At 61.4% G+C, this 25862-nt stretch overlaps 1 protein-coding gene across 3 annotated transcripts; it reads right to left on the minus strand.

The window, feature by feature from the left end:
• LOC137468009 (cleavage and polyadenylation specificity factor subunit 1-like) lies at positions 1-24994 on the minus strand. Of its 3 annotated transcripts, none has more exons than XM_068179433.1 (7): positions 24864-24994; positions 22299-22388; positions 15075-15159; positions 6705-6846; positions 5612-5635; positions 5404-5532; positions 1-237 (listed from the first exon to the last, which is right to left on the minus strand). In XM_068179433.1, the coding sequence occupies exons 2-7, from the start codon at positions 22336-22338 to the stop codon at positions 10-12; spliced, it is 648 nt and encodes a 215-aa protein (XP_068035534.1). In that variant the 5' UTR covers positions 22339-22388; positions 24864-24994; the 3' UTR covers positions 1-9. The 3 variants fall into 3 exon arrangements, with proteins under 3 accessions (XP_068035534.1, XP_068035533.1, XP_068035535.1); XM_068179432.1 differs by lacking the exon at positions 5612-5635 and adding an exon at positions 5691-5714; XM_068179434.1 differs by lacking the exon at positions 5612-5635 and having other exon boundaries at positions 5404-5556.
• Positions 24995-25862: the final 868 nt, after the last annotated feature.

The raw sequence follows: 25862 nt of genomic DNA on the forward strand, positions 1-25862 counted from the left end.
TTGGTGGCCCTATGGCTGGTTTGGTGGCCCCGAGGGTGGTTTGGTGGCCCGACGGCTCACGCGGCTGACGAGGGACAGGGTCTTGCTCTCCTCCTGGTAGCGCAGCAGCGAGATGCTCTTCATGAGGTCGGCGGCCAGGATGAAGCTCTTGACGCTGATCATCTGGTGGATGTAGAGCTGCGTGTCGATGAAGGCCATGCCCGTCAGCTCGTGGTCCTTGAGGCTCCACAGGAAGATCTGAGGAGACACCCCGAGGTCACCATGGAGCTCCTCAACCCCACCGTGGCCATCAACACCGCCCTGGTGGCCACCAAGGTCATTGGGCCAAAGCCAAGGGAACTTGAGTGGCCACCAAGGTCAGCTCGTTGTCCTCGGGGCCGCCAAACAGGAAGATCTGAGGAGACACCCCAAGGTCACCATGGAGCTCCTCAACCCCACCGTGGCCATCAACACCGCCCTGGTGGCCACCAAGGTCATTGGGCCAAACCCAAGGGAACTTGAGTGGCCACCAAGGTCATTGGGCCAAACGCAAAGGATGCTGAGTGGCCACCAAGGTCAGCTCGTGGTCCTTGGGGCTCCACAGGAAGATCTGAGGAGACACCCCGAGGTCACCATGGAGCTCCTCAACCCCACCGTGGCCATCAACACCACCCTGGTGGCCACCAAGGTCATTGGGCCAAAGCCAAGGGATGTTGAGTGGCCACCAAGGTCAGCTCGTTGTCCTTGGGGCCGCCACACAGGAAGATCTGAGGAGACACCCCGAGGTCACCATGGAGCTCCTCAACCTCACCGTGGCCATCAACACCGCCCTGGTGGCCACCAAGGTCATTGGCCCAACGCAAAGGAACTTGAGTGGCCACCAAGGTCAGCTCGTTGTCCTTGAGGCGCCACTGGAAGATCTGAGGAGACACCCCGAGGTCACCATGGAGCTCCTCAACCCCACCGTGGCCATCAACACCGCCCTGGTGGCCACCAAGGTCATTGGGCCAAACGCAAAGGAACTTGAGTGGCCACCAAGGTCATTGGGCCAAAGCCAAGGGATGTTGAGTGGCCACCAAGGTCAGCTCGTTGTCCTTGAGGCTCCACAGGAAGATCTGAGGAGACACCCCGAGGTCACCATGGAGCTCCTCAACCCCTCCGTGGCCATCAACACCGCCCTGGTGGCCACCAAGGTCATTGGGCCAAAGCCAAGGGATGTTGAGTGGCCACCAAGGTCATTGGGCCAAACGCAAAGGAACTTGAGTGGCCACCAAGGTGAGCTCGTGGTCCTTGAGGCTCCACAGGAAGATCTCAGGGGACACCCCGAGGTCACCATGGAGCTCCTCAACCCCACCGTGGCCATCAACACCGCCCTGGTGGCCACCAAGGTCATTGGGCCAAACGCAAAGGATGCTGAGTGGCCACCAAGGTCATTGGGCCAAACACAAAGGAACTTGAGTGGCCACCAAGGTCATTGGGCCAAACGCAAAGGAACTTGAGTGGCCACCAAGGTCAGCTCGTGGTCCTTGAGGCTCCACAGGAAGATCTGAGGAGACACCCCGAGGTCACCATGGAGCTCCTCAACCCCACCATGGCCATCAACACCACCCTGGTGGCCACAAAGGTCATTGGGCCAAAGCCAAGGGATGTTCAGTGGCCACCAAGGTCAGCTCGTTGTCCTTGGGGCCGCCAACAGGAAGATCTGAGGAGACACCCCGAGGTCACCATGGAGCTCCTGAACCTCACCGTGGCCATCAACACCGCCCTGGTGGCCACCAAGGTCAGCTCGTTGTCCTTGGGGCCGCCAAACAGGAAGATCTGAGGAGACACCCCGAGGTCACCATGGAGCTCCTCAACCTCACCGTGGCCATCAACACCGCCCTGGTGGCCACCAAGGTCAGCTCGTGGTCCTTGAGGCTCCACAGGAAGATCTGAGGAGACACCCCGAGGTCACCATGGACCTCCTCAACCTCACCGTGGCCATCAACACCGCCCTGGTGGCCACCAAGGTCATTGGGCCAAAGCCAAGGGATGTTCAGTGGCCACCAAGGTCATTGGGCCAAACCCAAGGGAACTTGAGTGGCCACGAAGGTCATTGGGCCAAAGCCAAGGGAACTTGAGTGGCCAGCAAGGTCAGCTCGTTGTCCTTGAGGCCACACAGGAAGATCTGAGGAGACACCCCGAGGTCACCATGGAGCTCCTCAACCCCACCATGGCCATCACCACCTCCCTGGTGGCCACCAAGGTCATTGGGCCAAACCCAAGGGATGTTCAGTGGCCACCAAGGTCAGCTCATTGTCCTTGAGGCTCCACAGGAAGATCTGAGGAGACACCCCGAGGTCACCATGGAGCTCCTCAACCCCACCATGGCCATCAACACCTCCCTGGTGGCCACCAAGGTCATTGGGCCAAAGCCAAGGGATGTTGAGTGGCCACCAAGGTCAGCTCGTGGTCCTTGAGGCTCCACAGGAAGATCTGAGGAGACACCCCGAGGTCACCATGGACCTCCTCAACCCCACCGTGGCCTTAAACACCGCCCTGGTGGCCACCAAGGTCAGCTCGTGGTCCTTGAGGCTCCACAGGAAGATCTGAGGAGACACCCCGAGGTCACCATGGACCTCCTCAACCTCACCATGGCCATCAACGCCGCCCTGGTGGCCACCAAGGTCATTGGGCCAAAGCCAAGGGATGCTGAGTGGCCACCAAGGTCATTGGGCCAAACCCAAGGGATGTTGAGTGGCCACCAAGGTCAGCTCGTGGTCCTTGAGGCTCCACAGGAAGATCTGAGGGGACACCCCGAGGTCACCATGGAGCTCCTCAACCCCACCGTGGCCATCAACACCGCCCTGGTGGCCACAAAGGTCATTGGGCCAAAGCCAAGGGATGCTGAGTGGCCACCAAGGTCAGCTCGTTGTCCTTGAGGCTCCACAGGAAGATCTGAGGAGACACCCCGAGGTCACCATGGACCTCCTCAACCTCACCGTGGCCATCAACACCGCCCTGGTGGCCACCAAGGTCATTGGGCCAAACCCAAGGGATGTTGAGTGGCCACCAAGGTCATTGGGCCAAACGCAAAGGAACTTGAGTGGCCACCAAGGTCAGCTCGTTGTCCTTGAGGCTCCACAGGAAGATCTGAGGAGACACCCCGAGGTCACCATGGAGCTCCTCAACCCCACTGTGGCCCTCAACACCACCCTGGTGGCCACCAAGGTCATTGGGCCAAACCCAAGGGATGTTCAGTGGCCACCAAGGTCAGCTCGTGGTCCTTGAGGCTCCACAGGAAGATCTGAGGAGACACCCCGAGGTCACCATAGAGCTCCTCAACCCCACCGTGGCCATCAACACCACCCTGGTGGCCACCAAGGTCATTGGGCCAAACGCAAAGGAACTTGAGTGGCCACCAAGGTCAGCTCGTGGTCCTTGGGGCCGCCAAACAGGAAGATCTGAGGAGACACCCTGAGGTCACCATGGAGCTCCTCAACCTCACCGTGGCCATCAACACCGCCCTGGTGGCCACCAAGGTCAGCTCGTGGTCCTTGAGGCTCCACAGGAAGATCTGAGGAGACACCCCGAGGTCACCATGGACCTCCTCAACCTCACCGTGGCCATCAACACCGCCCTGGTGGCCACCAAGGTCATTGGGCCAAAGCCAAGGGAACTTGAGTGGCCACCAAGGTGAGCTCGTTGTCCTTGGGGCCACCCCAAAGGAAGATCTCAGGGGACACCCCGAGGTCACCATGGAGCTCCTCAACCTCACCATGGCCTTCAACGCCACCCTGGTGGCCACCAAGGTCATTGGGCCAAAGCCAAGGGATGTTGAGTGGCCACCAAGGTCAGCTCGTGGTCCTTGAGGCTCCACAGGAAGATCTGAGGAGACACCCCGAGGTCACCATGGAGCTCCTCAACCCCACCGTGGTCATCAACACCGCCCTGGTGGCCACCAAGGTCATTGGCTGACACCAGGTCGCTGTGGCAGTGGCACAGGTGTGCCCAGGTGTGCCCAGCTGTGCCCAGGTGTGTACCCAGGTGTACCCAGGTGTACCCAGCTGTGCCCAGGTGTACCCAGGTGTGCCCAGGTGTGTACCCAGGTGTGTCCCCAGGTGTGTGCCCAGGTGTACCTTCTGGCCGATGGCCGACACCAGGTAGCCGTGGCATTGGCACAGGTGTACCCAGGTGTACCCAGGTGTACCATGTTGTGTACCCAGCTGTACCCAGGTGTGCCCAGGTGTGCCCAGGTGTGTGCCCAGGTGTACCCAGGTGTGTGCCCAGGTGTACCCAGATGTGTGCCCAGGTGTGCCCAGGTGTGCCCAGGTGTGTCCCAGGTGTGCCCAGGTGTGCCCAGGTGTACCCAGCTGTACCCAGGTGTACCCAGGTGTGCCCAGGTGTGCCAGGTGTACCTTCTGGCCGATGGCTGACACCAGGTAGCCGTGGCAGTGGCACAGGTGTGCCCAGGTGTGTACCCAGGTGTGCCCAGGTGTGCCCAGGTGTGCCCAGGTGTGTACCCAGCTGTACCCAGGTGTGTACCCAGCTGTACCCAGGTGTCCCCAGGTGTGCCAGCTGTACCCAGGTGTGCCCAGGTGTACCTTCTGGCCGATGGCCGACACCAGGTAGCCGTGGCAGTGGCACAGGTGTACCCAGGTGTGTACCCAGCTGTACCCAGGTGTACCCAGGTGTGCCCAGGTGTACCCAGCTGTACCCAGGTGTGCCCAGGTGTACCCAGGTGTGCCCAGGTGTACCTTCTGGCCGATGGCCGACACCAGGTAGCCGTGGCAGTGGCACAGGTGTACCCAGGTGTACCCAGGTGTGCCCAGGTGTACCCAGGTGTACCCAGGTGTGCCCACCTATGCCCAGGTGTGTGCCCAGGTGTACCCAGGTGTCCCCAGGTGTGCCAGGTGTACCTTCTGGCCGATGGCTGACACCAGGTAGCCGTGGCAGTGGCACAGGTGTGTCCCCAGGTGTTCCCAGCTGTACCCAGGTGTGCCCAGGTGTGCCCAGCTGTCCCCAGGTGTGCCAGGTGTACCCAGGTGTACCCAGGTGTTCCCAGGTGTCCCCAGGTGTGTACCCAGGTGTGTCCCCAGGTGTTCCCAGGTGTACCCAGGTGTTCCCAGGTGTGTCCCCAGGTGTGCCCAGGTGTACCTTCTGGCCGATGGCTGACACCAGGTAGCCGTGGCAGTGGCACAGGTGTACCCAGGTGTGTACCCAGCTGTACCCACCTGTAACCAGGGTGTACCCAGGTGTACCCAGGTGTGTACCCAGGTGTGTGCCCAGGTGTCCCCAGGTGTGCCAGGTGTACCTTCTGGCCGATGGCCGACACCAGGTAGCCGTGGCAGTGGCACAGGTGTACCCAGGTGTCCCCAGGTGTCCCCAGGTGTACCCAGGTGTCCCCAGGTGTGCCCAGCTGTACCCAGGTGTGCCCAGGTGTACCTTCTGGCCGATGGCCGACACCAGGTAGCCGTGGCAGTGGCACAGGGCGGTCACGGGTCCCTTCTGCTCCTTCTCGTAGAGCACCTTGAACTTGTTCTTGGTCAGCGGCTGGCCCGGCTCCGGCACCACCTCGATGACGTCCAGGATCAGGATCTGCAGGTGAGACACCAGGTGGGACCAGGTGTGTCATGGACAACCCCAGCACCACCTCGATCACGTCCAGGATCAGGATCTGCAGGTGAGACACCAGGTGGGACCAGGTGTGTCATGGACAACCCCAGCACCACCTCGATCACGTCCAGGATCAGGATCTGCAGGTGAGACACCAGGTGGGACCAGGTGTGACCAGGTGAGACATGGACAACCCCAGGTGAGACCAGGTGTCTCATGGATGGCCCCAGGTGAACCATGGACAGCCCCAGGTGACACCAGGTGTGTCATGAATGGACCAGGTGTCACCCCAGACCCTCCCAGCACCGCCTCGATCACGTCTGGGATCAGGATCTGCAGGTGAGACACCAGGTGAGACCAGGTGAGACCCCAGACCCTCCCAGCACCACCTTGATCACGTCCAGGATCAGGATCTGCAGGTGGGACCAGGTGAGACACCAGGTGACACCAGGTGTGTCATGGACAACCCCAGCACCACCTCGATCACGTCCAGGATCAGGATCTGCAGGTGTGACCAGGTGGGACCAGGTGTGTGCTGGGACAGCCCCAGGTGTGTCCTGCACCTCCAGGTGTGCCTGTGGGTGCCCAGGTGTGTGCTACAATCCCCAGGTGTGTCCTGGCATCCCCCAGGTGAGGCCGGGACAGCCCCAGGTGTGCTGTACCCTGCATCAGGCAGGTGTGACCCCCAGGTGTGACCCCCAGGTGTGCCCAGGTGTGCCCCCCAGGTGTGCTGTACCCTGCATCAGGCAGCTGTGACCCCCCAGGTGTGCCCCCCAGGTGTGCCATACCCTGCATCAGGCAGGTGTGACCCCCAGGTGTGCCAGGTGTGACCCCCCCAGGTGTGCCCCCCAGGTGTGCCGTACCCTGCCGCGACAGGTGACCTCCTCGCCCTGCATCAGGCAGGTGTGACCCCCAGGTGTGCCCCCCAGGTGTGCCCCCCAGGTGTGCCGTACCCTGCCGCGACAGGTGACCTCCTCGCCCTGCATCAGGCAGGTGTGACCCCCAGGTGTGCCCCCCAGGTGTGCCCCCCAGGTGTGCCGTACCCTGCCGCGACAGGTGACCTCCTCGCCCTGCATCAGGCAGGTGTGACCCCCAGGTGTGCCCAGGTGTGCCCCCCAGGTGTGCCGTACCCTGCCGCGACAGGTGACCTCCTCGCCCTGCATCAGGCAGGTGCCCACGGCCACGTAGCCCTTGAGGCCCGACACCGTCTCCTCGGAGCGCAGCGACACCGTCTTCATGCAGGTGACGTGCTCCCACTCCTCCAGGGCGATCCTGCGCAGGTGGGCACAGGTGAGGACAGGTGGGCACAGGTGGGCACAGGTGGGCACAGGTGAGACCAGGTGGGCACAGGTGAGGACAGGTGAGACCAGGTGGGCACCCCAGGTGGTCACAGGTGAGACCAGGTGAGACCAGGTGGGCACAGGTGGGGCCAAGTGAGACCAGGTGAGGACAGGGCAGGGACAGGTGAGACCAGGTGGACACAGGTGAGGACAGATGAGACCAGGTGGGCACAGGTGAGGACAGGTGGGCACAGGTGAGGAACAGGTGAGGACAGGTGGGCACAGGTGAGACCAGGTGGGGCACAGGTGAGGAACAGGTGAGGACAGGTGGTCACAGGTGAGACCAGGTGAGACCAGGTGGGGCCAAGTGAGACCAGGTGGGCACAGGTGAGACCAGGTGGGCACAGGTGGGCACAGGTGAGACCAGGTGAGGACAGGGCAGGGACAGGTGAGACCAGGTGGACACAGGTGAAGACAGATGAGACCAGGTGGGCACAGGTGAGGACAGGTGGGCACAGGTGAGGAACAGGTGAGGACAGGTGGGCACAGGTGAGACCAGGTGGGCACAGGTGAGGAACAGGTGAGGACAGGTGGGCACAGGTGAGACCAGGTGAGACCAGGTGGGGCCAAGTGAGACCAGGTGGGCACAGGTGAGACCAGGTGGGCACAGGTGGGCACAGGTGAGGCCAGGTGAGGACAGGGCAGGGACAGGTGAGACCAGGTGGACACAGGTGAGGACAGATGAGACCAGGTGGGCACAGGTGAGGACAGGTGGGCACAGGTGGGCACAGGTGGTCACAGATGGGCACAGGTGAGGACAGGTGTGACCAGGAGATCACAGGTGAGAGCAGGTGGTCACAGGTGAGAGCAGGTGGTCACAGGTGGGCACAGGTGAGGAGAGGTGGGCACAGGTGGGCACAGGTGAGGAACAGGTGAGGACAGGGCAGGGACAGGTGAGACCAGGTGGACACAGGTGAGGAACAGGTGAGGACAGGTGGGCACAGGTGAGACCAGGTGGGCACAGGTGGGCACAGGTGAGGACAGGTGGTCACAGATGAGACAAGGTGGTCACAGGTGGTCACAGATGGGCACAGGTGAGGACAGGTGGGCACAGGTGGTCACAGGTGAGGGATAGGGCAGGGACAGGTGAGACCAGGTGGTCACAGGTGAGGACAGGTGGGCACAGGTGAGGACAGGTGGTCACAGATGAGACAAGGTGGTCACAGGTGGTCACAGATGGGCACAGGTGGGCACAGGTGGGCACAGGTGGTCACAGGTGAGGGATAGGGCAGGGACAGGTGAGACCAGGTGGTCACAGGTGAGGACAGGTGGGCACAGGTGAGGACAGGTGGTCACAGATGGGCACAGGTGAGGACAGGTGAGACCAGGTGAGACCAGGTGGACACAGGTGAGAGACAGGGCATGGACAGGTGGGCACAGGTGAGACCAGGTGGGCACAGGTGAGACCAGGTGGGCACAGGTGAGGCCAGGTGGGCACAGGTGGTCACAGGTGGTCACAGGTGGGCACAGGTGAGACACGGAAGGGTCAGGGTGGGGTCAGGTGGGCACCCCAGGGGGCTCAGGTCACCCCACGCAGGTGACGCGCGCCCGCTCCTCCAGGGCGACCCTGCGCAGGTGGTCACAGGTGAGACCAGGTGGGCACAGGTAAGGACAGGTGATGACAGGTAGGCACAGGAGGGCACAGGTGAGACCAGGTGGTTACAGGTGAGGACAGGTGGGCACAGGTGAGGACAGGTGGTCACAGGTGGGCACAGGTGGTCACAGGTGGGCACAGGTGAGGACAGGTGTGACCAGGAGGTCACAGGTGAGAGCAGGTGGGCACAGGTGAGGACAGGTGGGCACAGGTGAGACCAGGTGGTCACAGGTGGGCACAGGTGGTCACAGATGGGCACAGGTGAGGACAGGTGTGACCAGGAGGTCACAGGTGAGGGACAGGGCAGAGACAGGTGGTCACAGATGAGACAAGGTGGTCACAGGTGGGCACAGGTGAGCCCAGATGGGGCCAGGTAGACCCAAGTTCATCTGGGGTTCCTGGTGGGATTTTTTTGGGGTTCCTGGTGGGATTTTGGGGTTCCTGGGGACATTTTGGACATTTTGGGGTTCCTGGGGACACTGAGGCAGTTTTGGGGGTCCCACCTGGTGTTGGGGACGGGCTCCCAGCTGAGCTGGGGTTTTGGGGTTCACTCCTGAGTTTTGGGGTTCCTGGTGGGAATTTTGGGGTTCCCGGTGGGAATTTTGGGGTTCCTGAAGGGTTTTTGGGGTTTCCCGGGGACATTTTGGACATTTTGGGGTCCCCAAGGACATTTTGGGGTTACCCAGGGACATTGAGGAAATTTTGGGGTCCCCAGGGACATTTTGGACATTTTGGCGTTTCCCGGGGTCATTTTGGGGTTCCCAGTGGGAATTTTGGACATTTTGGGGTTCCCGGGGGACACTGAGGCAGTTTTGGGGTCCCACCTGGTGTTGGGGACGGGCTCCCAGCTGAGCTGGGGTTTTGGGGTTTACCCCTGGGGTTTTGGGGTTCACCCCTGGGGTTTGGGGGTCCCGGTGGGATTTTTGGGGTTCCCAGGGACATTTTGGGGTTCCTGGGATATTTTGGGGTTTCCCGGGGACATTGAGGAAATTTTGGGGTCCCCAGGGACATTTTGGAAATTTTGGGGTTTCCCGGGGACATTTTGGGGTTCTTGAGGACATTGAGGAAATTTTGGGGTTCCGGGGACATTTTGGACATTTTGGGGGTCCTGGGGACATTTTGGGGTTACTGGGACATTTTGGGGTTTCCCGGGGACATTTTGGGGTTCCCGGTGGGATTTTTGGGGTTCCCGGTGGGATTTTGGTGTCCCCAGGGACATTTTGGACATTTTGGGGTTCCTGGGGACACTGAGGCAGTTTTGGGGTCCCACCTGGTGTTGGGGACGGGCTCCCAGCTGAGCTGGGGTTTTGGGGTTCACCCCTGGGGTTTGGGGTTCACCCCTGGGGTTTTGGGGTTCACCCCTGGGGTTTGGGGTTCCTGGTGGGAATTTTGGGGTTCCCGGTGGGAATTTTGGGCTTCCCAGGGACATTTTGGGGCTCCTGGTGGGATTTTGGGGTCCCCAAGGACATTTTGGATATTTTGGGGTTTCCCGGGGACATTTTGGGTTTCCTGGTGGGATTTTGGGGTTCCCAGTGGGAATTTTGGGGTTCCTGAAGGGTTTTTGGGGTTTCCCAGGGGACATTTTGGGGTTCCTGGGGACACTGAGGCAGTTTTGGGGGTCCCACCTGGTGTTGGGGAGGGGTTCCCAGCTGAGCTGGGGTTTTGGGGTTCACCCCTGGGGTTTGGGGTTCCCGGTGGGAATTTTGGGGTTCCCAGGGACATTTTGGAGTTCTTGAGGACATTGAGGAAATTTTGGGGTCCCCAGGGACATTTTGGGGTTCCCAGGGACATTTTGGGGTTCCCGGGGTCATTTTGGGGTCCCCGGGGACATTTTGGACATTTTGGGGTTCCCGGGGACACTGAGGCAGTTTTGGGGTCCCACCTGGTGTTGGGGACGGGCTCCCAGCTGAGCTGGGGTTTTGGGGTTTACCCCTGGGGTTTTGGGGTTCACCCCTGGGGTTTGGGGGGTCCCGGTGGGATTTTTGGGGTTCCCAGGGACATTTTGGGGTTCCTGGGATATTTTGGGGTTTCCCGGGGACATTGAGGAAATTTTGGGGTCCCCAGGGACATTTTGGAAATTTTGGGGTTTCCCGGGGACATTTTGGGGTTCTTGAGGACATTGAGGAAATTTTGGGGTTCCGGGGACATTTTTGGACATTTTGGGGGTCCTGGGGACATTTTGAGGTTACTGGGACATTTTTGGGGTTTCCCCGGGGACATTTTGGGTTCCCGGTGGGATTTTTGGGGGTTCCCGGTGGGATTTTGGTGTCCCCAGGGACATTTTGGACATTTTGGGGTTCCTGGGGACACTGAGGCAGTTTTGGGGTCCCACCTGGTGTTGGGGACGGGCTCCCAGCTGAGCTGGGGTTTTGGGGTTCACCCCTGGGGTTTGGGGTTCACCCCTGGGGTTTTGGGGTTCACCCCTGGGGTTTGGGGTTCCTGGTGGGAATTTTGGGGTTCCCGGTGGGAATTTTGGGCTTCCCAGGGACATTTTGGGGCTCCTGGTGGGATTTTGGGGTCCCCAAGGACATTTTGGATATTTTGGGGTTTCCCCGGGGACATTTTGGGTTTCCTGGTGGGATTTTGGGGTTCCCAGTGGGAATTTTGGGGTTCCTGAAGGGTTTTTGGGGTTTCCCAGGACATTTTGGGGTTCCTGGGGACACTGAGGCAGTTTTGGGGGTCCCACCTGGTGTTGGGGAGGGGTTCCCAGCTGAGCTGGGGTTTTGGGGTTCACCCCTGGGGTTTGGGGTTCCCGGTGGGAATTTTGGGGTTCCCGGTGGGAATTTTGGGGTTCCTGAAGGGTTTTTTGGGTTCCTGGGACATTTTGGGGTTTCCCGGGGACATTTTGGGGTTCCCGGTGGGATTTTTGGGGTTCCTGGTGGGATTTTGGGGTCCCCAGGGACATTTTGGGGTTTCCTGGGACATTTTGGGGTTCCCGGTGGGAATTTTGGGGTTCCCAGGGACATTTTGAACATTTTGGGGTTCCCGGGGACACTGAGGCAGTTTTGGGGTCCCACCTGGTGTTGGGGACGGGCTCCCAGCTGAGCTGGGGTTTGGGGTTCACCCCTGGGGTTTGGGGTTCCTGGTGGGATTTTTTGGGGTTCCCGGTGGGAATTTTGGGGTTCCTGAAGGGTTTTTTGGGTTCCTGGGACATTTTGGGGGTTTCCCGGGGACATTTTGGGGGTTCCCGGTGGGATTTTTGGGTTCCTGGTGGGATTTTGGGGTTCCTGATGGGAATTTTGGACATTTTGGGGTTCCTGGGGACACTGAGGCAGTTTTGGGGTCCCACCTGGTGTTGGGGACGGGCTCCCAGCTGAGCTGGGGTTTTGGGGTTCACCCCTGGGGTTTGGGGTTCACCCCTGGGGTTTGGGGTTCCTGGTGGGATTTTTGGGGTTCCCGGTGGGAATTTTGGGGTCCCCGGGGACATTTTGGGGTTTCCCGGGGACATTTTGGGGTTCTTGAGGACATTGAGGAAATTTTGGGGTCCCCAGGGACATTTTTGACATTTTGGGGTTCCCGGGGACACTGAGGCAGTTTTGGGGTCCCACCTGGTGTTGGGGACGGGCTCCCAGCTGAGCTGGGGTTTTGGGGTTCACCCCTGGGGTTTTGGGGTTCACCCCTGGGGTTTGGGGTCCCTGGTGGGATTTTTGGGGTTCCCCGGTGGGAATTTTGGGGTCCCCTGGGACATTTTGGGGTTCCTGGGGACATTTTGGGGGTTCCCGGGGACACTGAGGAAGTTTTGGGGTCCCACCTGGTGTTGGGGACGGGCTCCCAGCTGAGTTGGGGTTTTGGGGTTCACCCCTGGGGTTTTGGGGTTCACCCCCTGGGGTTTTGGGGTTCACCCCTGGGGTTTGAGGTTCCTGGTGGGATTTTTGGGGTTCCCCGGTGGGAATTTTGGGGTTCCTGAAGGGTTTTTGGGGTTTCCCGGGGACATTTTGGGGTTCCCAGGGGCATTTTGGACATTTTGGGGTTCCCGGGGACACTGAGGCAGTTTTGGGGTCCCACCTGGTGTTGGGGACGGGCTCCCAGCTGAGCTGGGGTTTTGGGGTTCACCCCTGGGGTTTTGGGGTTCACCCCTGGGGTTTGGGGTTCCTGGTGGGATTTTTGGGGTTCCCGGTGGGAATTTTGGGGTTCCTGGTGGGAATTTTTGGGGTTCCTGGTGGGATTTTGGTGTCCCCAGGGACATTTTGGACATTTTGGGGTTTCCCGGGGACATTTTGGGGTTCCCGCGGACATTTTGGACATTTTGGGGTTCCTGGGGACACTGAGGCAGTTTTGGGGTCCCACCTGGTGTTGGGGACGGGCTCCCAGCTGAGCTGGGGTTTTGGGGTTCACCCCTGGGGTTTGGGGTTCCTGGTGGGATTTTTGGGGTTCCCGGTGGGAATTTTGGGGTCCCCGGGGACATTTTGGGGTTTCCCGGGGACATTTTGGGGTTCTTGAGGACATTGAGGAAATTTTGGGGTCCCCAGGGGCATTTTGGACATTTTGGGGTTCCCGGGGACACTGAGGCAGTTTTGGGGTCCCACCTGGTGTTGGGGACGGGCTCCCAGCTGAGCTGGGGTTTTGGGGTTCACCCCTGGGGTTTTGGGGTTCACCCCTGGGGTTTGGGGTTCCTGGTGGGATTTTTGGGGTTCCCGGTGGGAATTTTGGGGTTCCTGGTGGGAATTTTGGGGTTCCTGGTGGGATTTTGGTGTCCCCAGGGACATTTTGGACATTTTGGGGTTTCCCCGGGGACATTTTGGGGTTCCCGCGGACATTTTGGACATTTTGGGGTTCCTGGGGACACTGAGGCAGTTTTGGGGTCCCACCTGGTGTTGGGGACGGGCTCCCAGCTGAGCTGGGGTTTTGGGGTTCACCCCTGGGGTTTGGGGTTCCTGGTGGGATTTTTGGGGTTCCCGGTGGGAATTTTGGGGTCCCCGGGGACATTTTGGGGTTTCCCGGGGACATTTTGGGGTTCTTGAGGACATTGAGGAAATTTTGGGGTCCCCAGGGACATTTTGGACATTTTGGGGTTCCTGGGGACACTGAGGCAGTTTTGGGGTCCCACCTGGTGTTGGGGACGAGCTCCCAGCTGAGCTGGGGTTTTGGGGTTCACCCCTGGAGTTTGGGGTTCACCCCTGGGGTTTTGGGGTTCACCCTGGGGTTTGGGGTTCCTGGTGGGATTTTTGGGGTTCCCGGTGGGAATTTTGGGGTCCCCAGGGACATTTTGGGGTTTCCTGGGGACATTTTGGGGTTCTTGAGGATGTTGAGGAAATTTTGGGGTTCCTGGGACATTTTGGGGTTCCCGGGTACATTTTGAACATTTTGGGGTTCCTGGGGACACTGAGGCAGTTTTGGGGTCCCACCTGGTGTTGGGGATGGGCTCCCAGCTGAGCTGGGGTTTTGGGGTTCACCCCTGGGGTTTGGGGTTCCCGGTGACATTTTGGGGTTCTCGAGGACATTGAGGAAATTTTGGGGTTCCTGGGACATTTTGGGTTTCCTGGGGACATTTTGGGGTTCCCGATGGGAATTTTGGACATTTTGGGGTTCCTGGGGACACTGAGGAAGTTTTGGGGTCCCACCTGATGTGGGGGATGGCCTCCCAGCTGAGCTGGGGTTTTGGGGTTCACCCCTGGGGTTTGGGGTTCCTGGTGGGATTTTGGGGTCCCCAGGGACATTTTGGGACATTTTGGGGTTCCCGGGGACACTGAGGCAGTTTTGGGGTCCCACCTGGTGTTGGGGATGGCCTCCCAGCTGAGCTGGGGTTTTGGGGTTCACCCCTGGGGTTTGGGGTTCACCCCTGGGGTTTGGGGTTCCTGGTGGGATTTTTGGGGTTCCTGGTGGGATTTTGGGGTTCCCAGTGGGAATTTTGGGGTTCCCAGGGACATTTTGAGGTTCCCAGTGGGATTTTGGGGTTCCCGGTGGGAATTTTGGGGTTCCCGGGGACATTTTGGGGTTCCTGGTGGGATTTTTGGGGTTCCTGGTGGGATTTTGGGGTCCCCAGGGACATTTTGGACATTTTGGGGTTCCCAGGGACATTTTGGGGTTCCTGGTGGGATTTTTGGGTTCCCGGTGGGAATTTTGGGGTTCCTGAAGGGTTTTTGGTGTTTCCCAGGGACATTTTGGGGTTCCTGGGGACACTGAGGAAGTTTTGGTGTTGGGGATGGCCTCCCAGCTGAGTTGGGGTTTTGGGGTTCACCCCTGGGGTTTGGGGTTCCTGGTGGGATTTTTGGGGTTCCTGGTGGGAATTTTGGGGTCCCTGGGGACATTTTGGACATTTTGGGGTTCCCGGGGACACTGAGGCAGTTTTGGGGTCCCACCTGGTGTTGGGGACGGGCTCCCAGCTGAGCTGGGGTTTTGGGGTTCACCCCTGGGGTTTGGGGTTCCTGGTGGGATTTTGGGGTTCCCGGTGGGAATTTTGGGGTTCCTGAAGGGTTTTTTGGGTTCCTGGGACATTTTGAGGTTTCCTGGGACATTTTGGGGTTCCCGGTGGGATTTTTGGGGTTCCTGGTGGATTTTGGGGTCCCCAGGGACATTTTGGACATTTTGGGGTTCCCGGGGACACTGAGGCAGTTTTGGGGTCCCACCTGGTGTTGGGGATGGCCTCCCAGCTGACGGGCGAGATGAGCTGGATGCTGAAGGCCTCCTGCTGGGGGGGGACGTAGCGCTCGTCTGGGGACACGGCACGGGGACAGCGGTCACGATGGGGACACTGGGATTGGGGACACTGGGACTGGGGATACTGGGGATACTGGGGACACTGGGGATACTGGGATTGGGGACACGGCACGGGGACAGCGGTCACGATGGGGACACTGGGATTGGGGACACTGGGACTGGGGATACTGGGGATACTGGGGACACTGGGGATACTGGGATTGGGGACACGGCACGGGGACAGCGGTCACGATGGGGACACTGGGATTGGGGGACACTGGGGGGACACTGGGGATACTGGGATTGGGACACTGGGATTGGGGACACGGCACGGGGACAGCGGTCACGATGGGGACACTGGGGACACTGGGGATACTGGGGATACTGGGATTGGGGACACTGGGGACACTGGGGACACTGGGGATACTGGGGATACTGGGATTGGGGACACTGGGGACACTGGGGACACTGGGGATACTGGGATTGGGGACACTGGGGACACTGGGGACACTGGGGATACTGGGGATACTGGGATTGGGGACACTGGGGACACTGGGGACACTGGGGATACTGGGATTGGGGACACTGGGATTGGGGACACTGGGATTGGGGACACTGGGGACACTGGGATTGGGGACACTGGGATTGGGGACACGGCACGGGGACAGCGGTCACGATGGGGACACGATGGGGACACCGGGGACACTGGGGATACTGGGATTGGGACACTGGGGATACTGGGGACACTGGGATTGGGACACTGGGGACACTGGGACACTGGGGATACTGGGATTGGGACACTGGGGATACTGGGGACACTGGGATTGGGACACTGGGGACACTGGGACACTGGGGATACTGGGGATACTGGGGACACTGGGGACACTGGGATTGGGGACACTGGGATTGGGGACACTGGGGATACTGGGGGACACTGGGGACACTGGGATTGGGGACACTGGGATTGGGGACACTGGGGACACTGGGGACACTGGGGATACTGGGGACACTGGGGATACTGGGGATACTGGGATTGGGGATACTGGGGACACTGGGATTGGGGACACGGCACGGGGACAGCGGTCACGATGGGGACACTGGGGACACTGGGGACACTGGGATTGGGGACACTGGGGACACTGGGGACACTGGGGATACTGGGGACACCGGGGATACTGGGATTGGGGACACTGGGGATACTGGGGACACTGGGATACTGGGGACACTGGGATTGGGGATACTGGGATACTGGGATTGGGGACACGGCACGGGGACAGCGGTCACGATGGGGACACGATGGGGACACTGGGGGGACACTGGGGACACTGGGGACACTGGGATTGGGGACACTGGGGACACTGGGGATACTGGGATTGGGGATACTGGGATTGGGGATACTGGGGATACTGGGGACACTGGGATTGGGGTCACTGGGGATACTGGGGACACTGGGGACACTGGGGATACTGGGGACACGGCACGGGGACAGCGGTCACGATGGGGACACGGGGACACCGGGGACACTGGGATTGGGGACACTGGGGATACTGGGGACACTGGGATTGGGACGACACTGGGGACACTGGGGACACTGGGGACACTGGGATTGGGACACTGGGGATACTGGGGACACTGGGGACACTGGGGATACTGGGATTGGGGACACGGCACGGGGACAGTGGTCACGATGGGGACACTGGGGACACTGGGGACACTGGGGACACTGGGGATACTGGGATTGGGGACACTGGGGATACTGGGGATACTGGGATTGGGGACACTGGGATTGGGGACACTGGGGACACTGAGGACACTGGGGACACTGGGGACACTGGGGACACTAGGACACTGGGATTGGGGGACACTGGGGACACTGGGATTGGGGACACTGGGGACACTGGGGACACTGGGGACACTGGGGATACTGGGATTGACAATGGGGATACTGGGATTGGGGACACTGGGGACACTGGGGACACTGGGGGACACTGGGGATACTGGGGACACTGGGGACACTGGGGACACTGGGGGATACTGGGGACACTGGGGACACTGGGGGGACACTGGGGACACTGGGGACACTGGGGTGGCACTGGGATAACTGGGGACACGGCACGGGGACAGCGGTCACGATGGGGACACGATGGGGACACTGGGGACACTGGGGACACTGGGGATACTGGGGACACTGGGGATACTGGGATTGGGGACACTGGGGACACTGGGGACACTGGGGGGACACTGGGGACACTGGGGATACTGGGATTGGGGACAGAGGACACTGGGGACACTGGGGACACTGGGGACACTGGGATTGGGGACACTGGGGGGACTGGGGACACTGGGGACACTGGGATTGGGGACACTGGGGACACTGGGGACACTGGGATTGGGACACTGGGGACACTGGGGACACTGGGGATACTGGGATTGGGGACACTGGGGACACTGGGGACACTGGGGATACTGGGGACACTGGGGATACTGGGATTGGGGACACTGGGGACACTGGGGATACTGGGGACACTGGGGGGACACTGGGGACACTGGGGATACTGGGGACACTGGGGACACTGGGGATACTGGGATTGGGGACACTGGGGACACTGGGGACACTGGGGACACTGGGGACACTGGGATTGGGGACACTGGGGGGACTGGGGACACTGGGGACACTGGGATTGGGGACACTGGGGACACTGGGGACACTGGGATTGGGGACACTGGGGACACTGGGGACACTGGGGATACTGGGATTGGGGACACTGGGGACACTGGGGACACTGGGGATACTGGGGACACTGGGGATACTGGGATTGGGGACACTGGGGACACTGGGGATACTGGGGATACTGGGGACACTGGGGGGACACTGGGGACACTGGGGATACTGGGGACACTGGGGACACTGGGGATACTGGGATTGGGGACACTGGGGACACTGGGGACACTGGGGACACTGGGGATACTGGGGACACTGGGGACACTGGGGACACTGGGGATACTGGGGACACTGGGGACACTGGGGGGACACTGGGGACACTGGGGACACTGGGGATACTGGGATTGGGGACACGGGACACTGGGGACACTGGGGACACTGGGGATACTGGGGACACTGGGGGGACTGGGATTGGGGACACTGGGGACACTGGGGACACTGGGGACACTGGGGGGACTGGGATTGGGGACACTGGGGACATTGGGGACACTGGGGACAATGGGGACACTGGGAATGGGGACACTGGGACACTGGGGATACTGGGGATACTGGGGACACTGGGAATGGGGACACTGGGACACTGGGACACTGGGGATACTGGGGATACTGGGGACACTGGGAATGGGGACACTGGGACACTGGGGACACTGGGGATACTGGGGATACTGGGGACACTGGGAATGGGGACACTGGGACACTGGGGACACTGGGGACACTGGGAATGGGGACACTGGGACACTGGGGACACTGGGGATACTGGGGATACTGGGGACACTGGGAATGGGGACACTGGGACACTGGGGACACTGGGGATACTGGGGATACTGGGGACACTGGGATTGGGGACACTGGGATTGGGGACACTGGGGACACTGGGGTGGCACTGGGGATACTGGGGACACGGCACGGGAACAGCGGTCACGATGGGGACACGGGGACACTGGGACTGGGGACACTGGGGACACTGGGGATACTGGGATTGGGGACAGAGGACACTGGGGGGACTGGGGACACTGGGGATACTGGGATTGGGGACACTGGGGACACTGGGGACACTGGGATTGGGGACACTGGGGACACTGGGGATACTGGGATTGGGGACACTGGGGACACTGGGGACACTGGGGGGACTGGGATTGGGGACACTGGGGACACTGGGGGGACTGGGATTGGGGACACTGGGGACACTGGGATTGGGGACATGGGGACACTGGGACACTGGGGATACTGGGGATACTGGGGATACTGGGGACACTGGGATTGGGGACACTGGGGACACTGGGGACACTGGGATTGGGGACACTGGGGACACTGGGGACACTGGGGACACTGGGATTGGGGACACTGGGGACACTGGGGACACTGGGGTGGCACTGGGGATACTGGGGACACGGCACGGGGACAGCGGTCACGATGGGGACACGGGGACACTGGGACTGGGGACACTGGGGATACTGGGGATACTGGGATTGGGGACACTGGGGACACTGGGGACACTGGGGACACTGGGACACTGGGGACACTGGTGACACTGGGGACACTGGGACACTGGGGATACTGGGGACACTGGGGACACTGGGGACACTGGGACACTGGGGATACTGGGGACACTGGGGATACTGGGGACACTGGGATTGGGGACACTGGGGACACTGGGGACACTGGGATTGGGGACACGGCACGGGGACAGTGGTCATGATGGGGACACGATGGGGACACTGGGGGGACACTGGGGACACTGGGGACACTGGGATTGGGGACACGGCACGGGGACAGTGGTCATGATGGGGACACGATGGGGACACTGGGGGGACACTGGGGATACTGGGGACACTGGGATTGGGGACACTGGGGACACTGGGATTGGGGACACTGGGGATACTGGGGACACTGGGATTGGGGACACTGGGATACTGGGGGGACACTGGGGATACTGGGATTGACAATGGGGACATTGGAGACACTGGAGACACCGGGACTGGGGGCCCACAGAGGGATTTGGGGGTGTCCCCCGGTGTCCCTAAGCTGTCACAAGGTGCCCCCAGGTGTGTCCCAGGTGTTTCCCATGTGCCCCCAGGTGCCCCCAGGTGTGCCCAGGTGTGTCCCCAGGTGTGTCCCCAGGTGTGCCCCAGGTGCCCCCAGGTGTGCCCAGGTGTGCCCCAGGTGTCCCCAGGTGTGCCCAGATGTACCCCAGGTGTGCCCAGGTGTGCCCCAGGTGTACCCCAGGTGTGCCACAGGGGTGCCCCAGATGTATCTCAGGTGTACCCCAGGTGTGCCCAGGTCCCCCCAGGTGTACCCCAGGTGTGCCACAGGGGTGCCCCAGATGTATCTCAGGTGTACCCCAGGTGTGCCCAGGTCCCCCCAGGTGTACCCCAGGTGTGCCACAGGGGTGCCCCAGATGTATCTCAGGTGTACCCCAGGTGTGCCCAGGTCCCCCCAGGTGTATCCCAGGTGTTCCACATGTGCCCCCAGGTGTGCCCAGGTGTTTCCCATGTATCCCCAGGTGTACCCCAGGTGTTTCCCCAGTGTCCCCGGGTGTACCCCAGGTGCCCCCAGGTGTGCCCAGGTGTGCCTATGTGTACCCCAGGTGCCCCCAGGTGTGCCCAGGTGTTTCCCATGTATCCCCAGGTGTGCCCCAGGTGTTTCCCATGTGCCCCCAGGTGTGCCCCAGGTGTACCCCAGGTGTGCCCAGGTATATCCCATGTATCCCCAGGTGTGCCCAGGTGTTTCCCAGGTGCCCCCAGGTGTTTCCCATGTGCCCCCAGGTGTGCCCCCAGATGTCCCCAGGTCCCCCCAGGTGTATCCCAGGTGTACCCCAGGTGTCCCCAGGTGTACCCCAGGTGTTTCCCCAGTGTCCCAGGGTGTACCCCAGGTGTGCCCAGGTGTGCCCAGCTGTGCCCAGGTGTGCGCCCAGGTGCGCCCAGGTGTACCCCAGGTGTGTCCCAGGTGTGCCCAGGTGTACCCAGGTGTTTCCCATGTGCCCCCAGCTGTACCCCAGGTGCCCCCAGGTGTACCCCAGGTGTACCCCAGGTGTGCCCAGGTGCCCCCAGGTGTTTCCCCAGTGTCCCAGGGTGTACCCCAGGTGTGCCCAGGTGTTTCCCATGTGCCCCCAGGTGTGCCCCCAGGTGTACCCCAGGTGTGCCCCAGGTGTCCCCAGGTGCCCCCAGGTGTACCCCATGTATCCCCAGGTGTTTCCCATGTGCCCCCAGGTGTGCCCAGGTGTACCCAGGTGTACCCCAGGTGTACCCATGTACCCCCATGTGCCCCCAGGTGTATTCCAGATGCCCCCAGCTGTGCCCAGGTGTACCCCAGGTGTACCCCAGGTGTGCCCCAGGTGTGCCCCAGGTGTACCCCAGGTGTATCCCAGGTGCCCCCAGGTGTCCCACGGTGTACCCCAGGTGTGCCCAGGTGTGCCCCCAGGTGTGCCCAGGTGTGCCCAGGTATATCCCATGTATCCCCAGGTGTGCCCCCAGGTGTATCCCAGGTGCCCCCAGGTGTATCCCAGGTATATCCCATGTATCCGCAGGTGTACCCCAGGTGTGCCCAGGTGTGCCCCCAGGTGTGCCCAGGTGTTTCCCCGGTGTCCCAGGGTGTACCCCAGGTGTGCCCCAGGTGTGCCCCCAGGTGTCTCAGGTTGTACCCCAGGTGTGCCCAGGTGTTTCCCAGGTGTGCCCAGGTGTGCCCCAGGTGTGCCCAGGTATATCCCAGGTGCCCCCAGGTGTGCCCAGGTGTTTCCCATGTGCCCCCAGGTGTGCCCAGGTGTGCCCAGGTGTGCCCCCAGGTGTGCCCAGGTGTATCCCAGGTGTGCCCCAGGTGTTCCCCATGTGCCCCCAGGTGTGCCCAGGTGTGCCCCAGGTGTGCCCAGGTGTCCCCAGGTGTGCCCAGGTGTTCCCCATGTGCCCCCATGTGCCCCCAGGTGTGCCCAGGTGTGCCCAAGGTGTCCCCAGGTGTGCCCAGGTGTCCCCAGGTGTGCCCAGGTGTTCCCCATGTGCCCCCATGTGCCCCCAGGTGTGCCCAGGTGTGCCCAGGTGTTCCCCATGTGCCCCCAGGTGTGCCCAGGTGTGCCCCAGGTGTGCCCAGGTGTCCCCAGGTGTGCCCAGGTGTTCCCCATGTGCCCCCATGTGCCCCCAGGTGTGCCCAGGTGTGCCCAAGGTGTCCCCATGTGCCCCCAGGTGTCCCAGGTGTGCCCCAGCTGTCCCCAGGTGTGCCCCAGCTGTGCCCAGCTGTGCCCCAGGTGTGCCCAGGTGTGTGCCCAGGTGTGCCCAGGTGTTCCCCATGTGCCCCCATGTGCCCCCAGGTGTGCCCAGGTGTGCCCAAGGTGTCCCCATGTGCCCCCAGGTGTCCCAGGTGTGCCCCAGCTGTCCCCAGGTGTGCCCCAGCTGTGCCCAGCTGTGCCCCAGGTGTGCCCAGGTGTGTGCCCAGGTGTGCCCACCTCTCTCGATGCTCTCGAACTCCTTCTCCTCGCCCGTCATGCGCGGGATGCGGGTGCAGGGGTGGGGGAGCTGGTGGCCACCGCGTACACCTGGTGGGAGGGGACACCTCAGAGACCCCCCCGGGACCCCCCAAAATCACCCGGGGACCCCCCTGGGACCCCCCAAAATCCCCTGGGACCCCCCCAAAATCCCCCGGGGACCCCAAAATCCCCTGGGACCCCCTGGATCCCCCAAAATCCCCCGGGGACCCCAAAATCACCCGGGACCCCCCCAAAATCCCCTGGGACCCCCCAAAATCCCCAAAAAAATCCCCTGGGACCCCCCCAGGACTCCCCAAAATCCCCCAGGACCCCCCCAAAATCCCCTGGGACCCCCCAAAATCCCCCGGGGCCCCAAAATCACCCGGGACCCCCCTGGGACCCCCCAAAATCCCCTGGGACCCCCCTGGATCCCCCAAAATCCCCCGGGGACCCCAAAATCACCCGGGACCCCCCCAAAATCCCCTGGGACCCCCCCAGGACCCCCAAAATCCCCTGGGACCCCCCTGGATCCCCCAAAATGCCTTGGGACCCCCCAAAATCCCCTGGGACCCCCCCTGGATCCCCCCAAAATCCCCTGGGACCCCCCAAAATCACCCGGGGCCCCCAAAATCCCCCGGGGCCCCCCAAAATCCCCTGGGAACCCCCAAAATCCCTGGGACCCCCCCAAAATCACCCGGGGACCCCCCAAAATCCCCTGGGACCCCCCTGCTGTGTCCTGGGCGTGTCCCAGGTGTGCCCAGGTGAGTTCTGGGTGTGCCCAGGTGTGCCCAGGTGTGTCCTGGCCATGCCCAGGTGTGCTCTGGCCGTGCCCAGGTGTGCCCAGGTGTGCTCTGGCTCTGCTCAGGTGTGCTCTGCCCATGCCCAGGTGTGCTCTGTCCATGCCCAGGTGTGTCCTGGCCATGCCCAGGTGTGCTCTGGCCATGCCCAGGTGTGTCCTGTCCATGCCCAGGTGTGCCCAGGTGTGCCCAGGTCTGTTCTGTCCATGCCCAGGTGTGTTCTGTCCATGCCCAGGTGTGCCCAGGTGTGCCCAGGTCGGTTCTGTCCATGCCCAGGTGTGCTCTGGCCCTGCCCAGGTGTGTTCTGGCCATGCCCAGGTGTGCTCTAGCCATGACCAGGTGTGCCCAGGTGTGCTCTGCCCATGCCCGGTGTGTTCTGGAGTTGCCCAGGTGTGCCCAGGTGTGCTCTAGCCATGCCCAGGTGTGCTCTGGCCATGCCCAGGTGTGCTCTAGCCATGACCAGGTGTGCTCTAGCCATGCCCAGGTGTGTCCTGTCCATGCCCAGGTGTGCCCAGGTGTGCTCTGGCCATGCCCAGGTGTGCTCTGCCCATGCCCAGGTGTGTCCTGTCCATGCCCAGGTGTGCCCAGGTGTGGTCTGGCCATGCCCAGGTGTGTCCTGGCCATGCCCAGGTGTGCTCTAGCCATGCCCAGGTGTGTCCTGTCCATGCCCAGGTGTGCCCAGATGTGCCCAGGTCTGTTCTGTCCATGCCCAGGTGTGCTCTGGCCATGCCCAGGTGTGTTCTGGCCGTGCCCAGGTGTGCCCAGGTGTGCTCTAGCCATGACCAGGTGTGCCCAGGTGTGCTCTGCCCATGCCCAGGTGTGCCCTGGCCATGCCCAGGTGTGCTCTAGCAATGCCCAGGTGTGCTCTGGCCCTGCCCAGGTGTGTCCTGTCCATGCCCAGGTGTGCTCTAGCAATGCCCAGGTGTGTTCTGGCCATGCCCAGGTGTGCTCTGGCCATGCCCAGGTGGTGTGCTCTGGCCCTGCCCAGGTGTGTCCTGTCCATGCCCAGGTGTGCTCTAGCAATGCCCAGGTGTGCTCTGCCCATGCCCAGGTGTGCTCTAGCCATGTACAGGTGTGCCCAGGTGTGCTCTAGCCATGACCAGGTGTGCCCAGGTGTGCTCTGTCCATGCCCGGTGTGTTCTGGAGATGCCCAGGTGTGCCCAGGTGTGCTCTAGCCATGCCCAGGTGTGTTCTGGCCATGCCCAGGTGTGTTCTGGCCATGCCCAGGTGTGCTCTGGCCATGCCCAGGTGTGTCCTGTCCATGCCCAGGTGTGCCCAGGTGTGCTCTGGCCATGCCCAGGTGTGCTCTGCCCATGCCCAGGTGTGTCCTGTCCATGCCCAGGTGTGCCCAGGTGTGGTCTGGCCATGCCCAGGTGTGTCCTGGCCATGCCCAGGTGTGCTCTAGCCATGCCCAGGTGTGTCCTGTCCATGCCCAGGTGTGCCCAGATGTGCCCAGGTCTGTTCTGTCCATGCCCAGGTGTGCTCTGGCCATGCCCAGGTGTGCCCAGGTGTGCCCAGGTCGGTTCTGTCCATGCCCAGGTGTGCTCTGGCCCTGCCCAGGTGTGTTCTGGCCGCGCCCAGGTGTGCTCTAGCCATGACCAGGTGTGCCCAGGTGTGCTCTGCCCATGCCCGGTGTGTTCTGGCCGTGCCCAGGTGTGCCCAGGTGTGCTCTAGCCATGCCCAGGTGTGCTCTGGCCATGTCCAGGTGTGCCCAGGTGTGCCCAGGTGTGCCCCCAGCCCCGCCCACCTTGGACTCCACGTGGTAGGCGACGTAGTGGGCGGTGCAGCGCAGGGGATCTTCCGCACGGGCCAGGGCGCGTCGTAGGACAGGTACGCGGGGAGCACGCTGATCCTCAGCTCCCCCTGACCCCAAAACACCCCAAAATTACCCCAAATTCACCCCAAAAATGGATCCGGCACCCCAAAAAAACCCTGATTGTCAACTCGGCCTAAAACACCCCAAAATGACCCCAAAACACCCCAAAATGGCTCAGGTGTGTCACAGCACAGGTACAGGGGAGCACGCTGATCCTCAGCTCAGCCTGACCCCAAAACACCCCAAAATATCCCAAAATTACCCCAAATTCACCCCAAAAATGGATCCGGCACCCCAAAAAAAACCCTGATTGTTAAATCGGCCTAAAACACCCCAAAATGACCCCAAAACACCCCAAAATGGCTCAGGTGTGTCACAGCACAGGTACAGGGGAGCACGCTGATCCTCAGCTCAGCCTGACCCCAAAACACCCCAAAATATCCCAAAATTACCCCAAATTCACCCCAAAAATGGATCCGGCACCCCAAAAAAAACCCTGATTGTCAACTCGGCCTAAAACACCCCAAAATGACCCCAAAACACCCCAAAATGGCTCAGGTGTGTCACAGCACAGGTACAGGGGAGCACGCTGATCCTCAGCTCCCCCTGACCCCAAAACACCCCAAAATTACCCCAAATTCACCCCAAAAATGGATCCGGCACCCCAAAAAAACCCTGATTGTTAAATCGGCCTAAAACACCCCAAAATGACCCCAAAACACCCCAAAATGGCTCAGGTGTGTCACAGCACAGGTACAGGGGAGCACGCTGATCCTCAGCTCAGCCTGACCCCAAAACACCCCAAAATATCCCAAAATTACCCCAAATTCACCCCAAAAATGGATCCGGCACCCCAAAAAAACCCTGATTGTCAACTCGGCCTAAAACACCCCAAAATGACCCCAAAACACCCCAAAATGGCTCAGGTGT

This window comes from Anomalospiza imberbis, unplaced genomic scaffold, assembly GCF_031753505.1.
Source record: "Anomalospiza imberbis isolate Cuckoo-Finch-1a 21T00152 unplaced genomic scaffold, ASM3175350v1 scaffold_962, whole genome shotgun sequence".
NCBI classification, from domain to species: Eukaryota; Metazoa; Chordata; class Aves; order Passeriformes; family Viduidae; genus Anomalospiza; species Anomalospiza imberbis.

Excerpts from the sequence above, each read along its gene's own strand:
- LOC137468009 (XM_068179434.1), bottom strand. The coding sequence starts at position 22,338 with ATGACGGGCGAGGAGAAGGAGTTCGAGAGCATCGAGAGAG. Across the intron at positions 15,160-22,298 it reads GTTCGAGAGCATCGAGAGAG|ACGAGCGCTACGTCCCCCCC; the intron begins GTGGGCACACCT and ends CCGTGTCCCCAG. Across the intron at positions 6,847-15,074 it reads GAGGCCATCCCCAACACCAG|GATCGCCCTGGAGGAGTGGG; the intron begins GTGGGACCCCAA and ends CCACCTGCGCAG.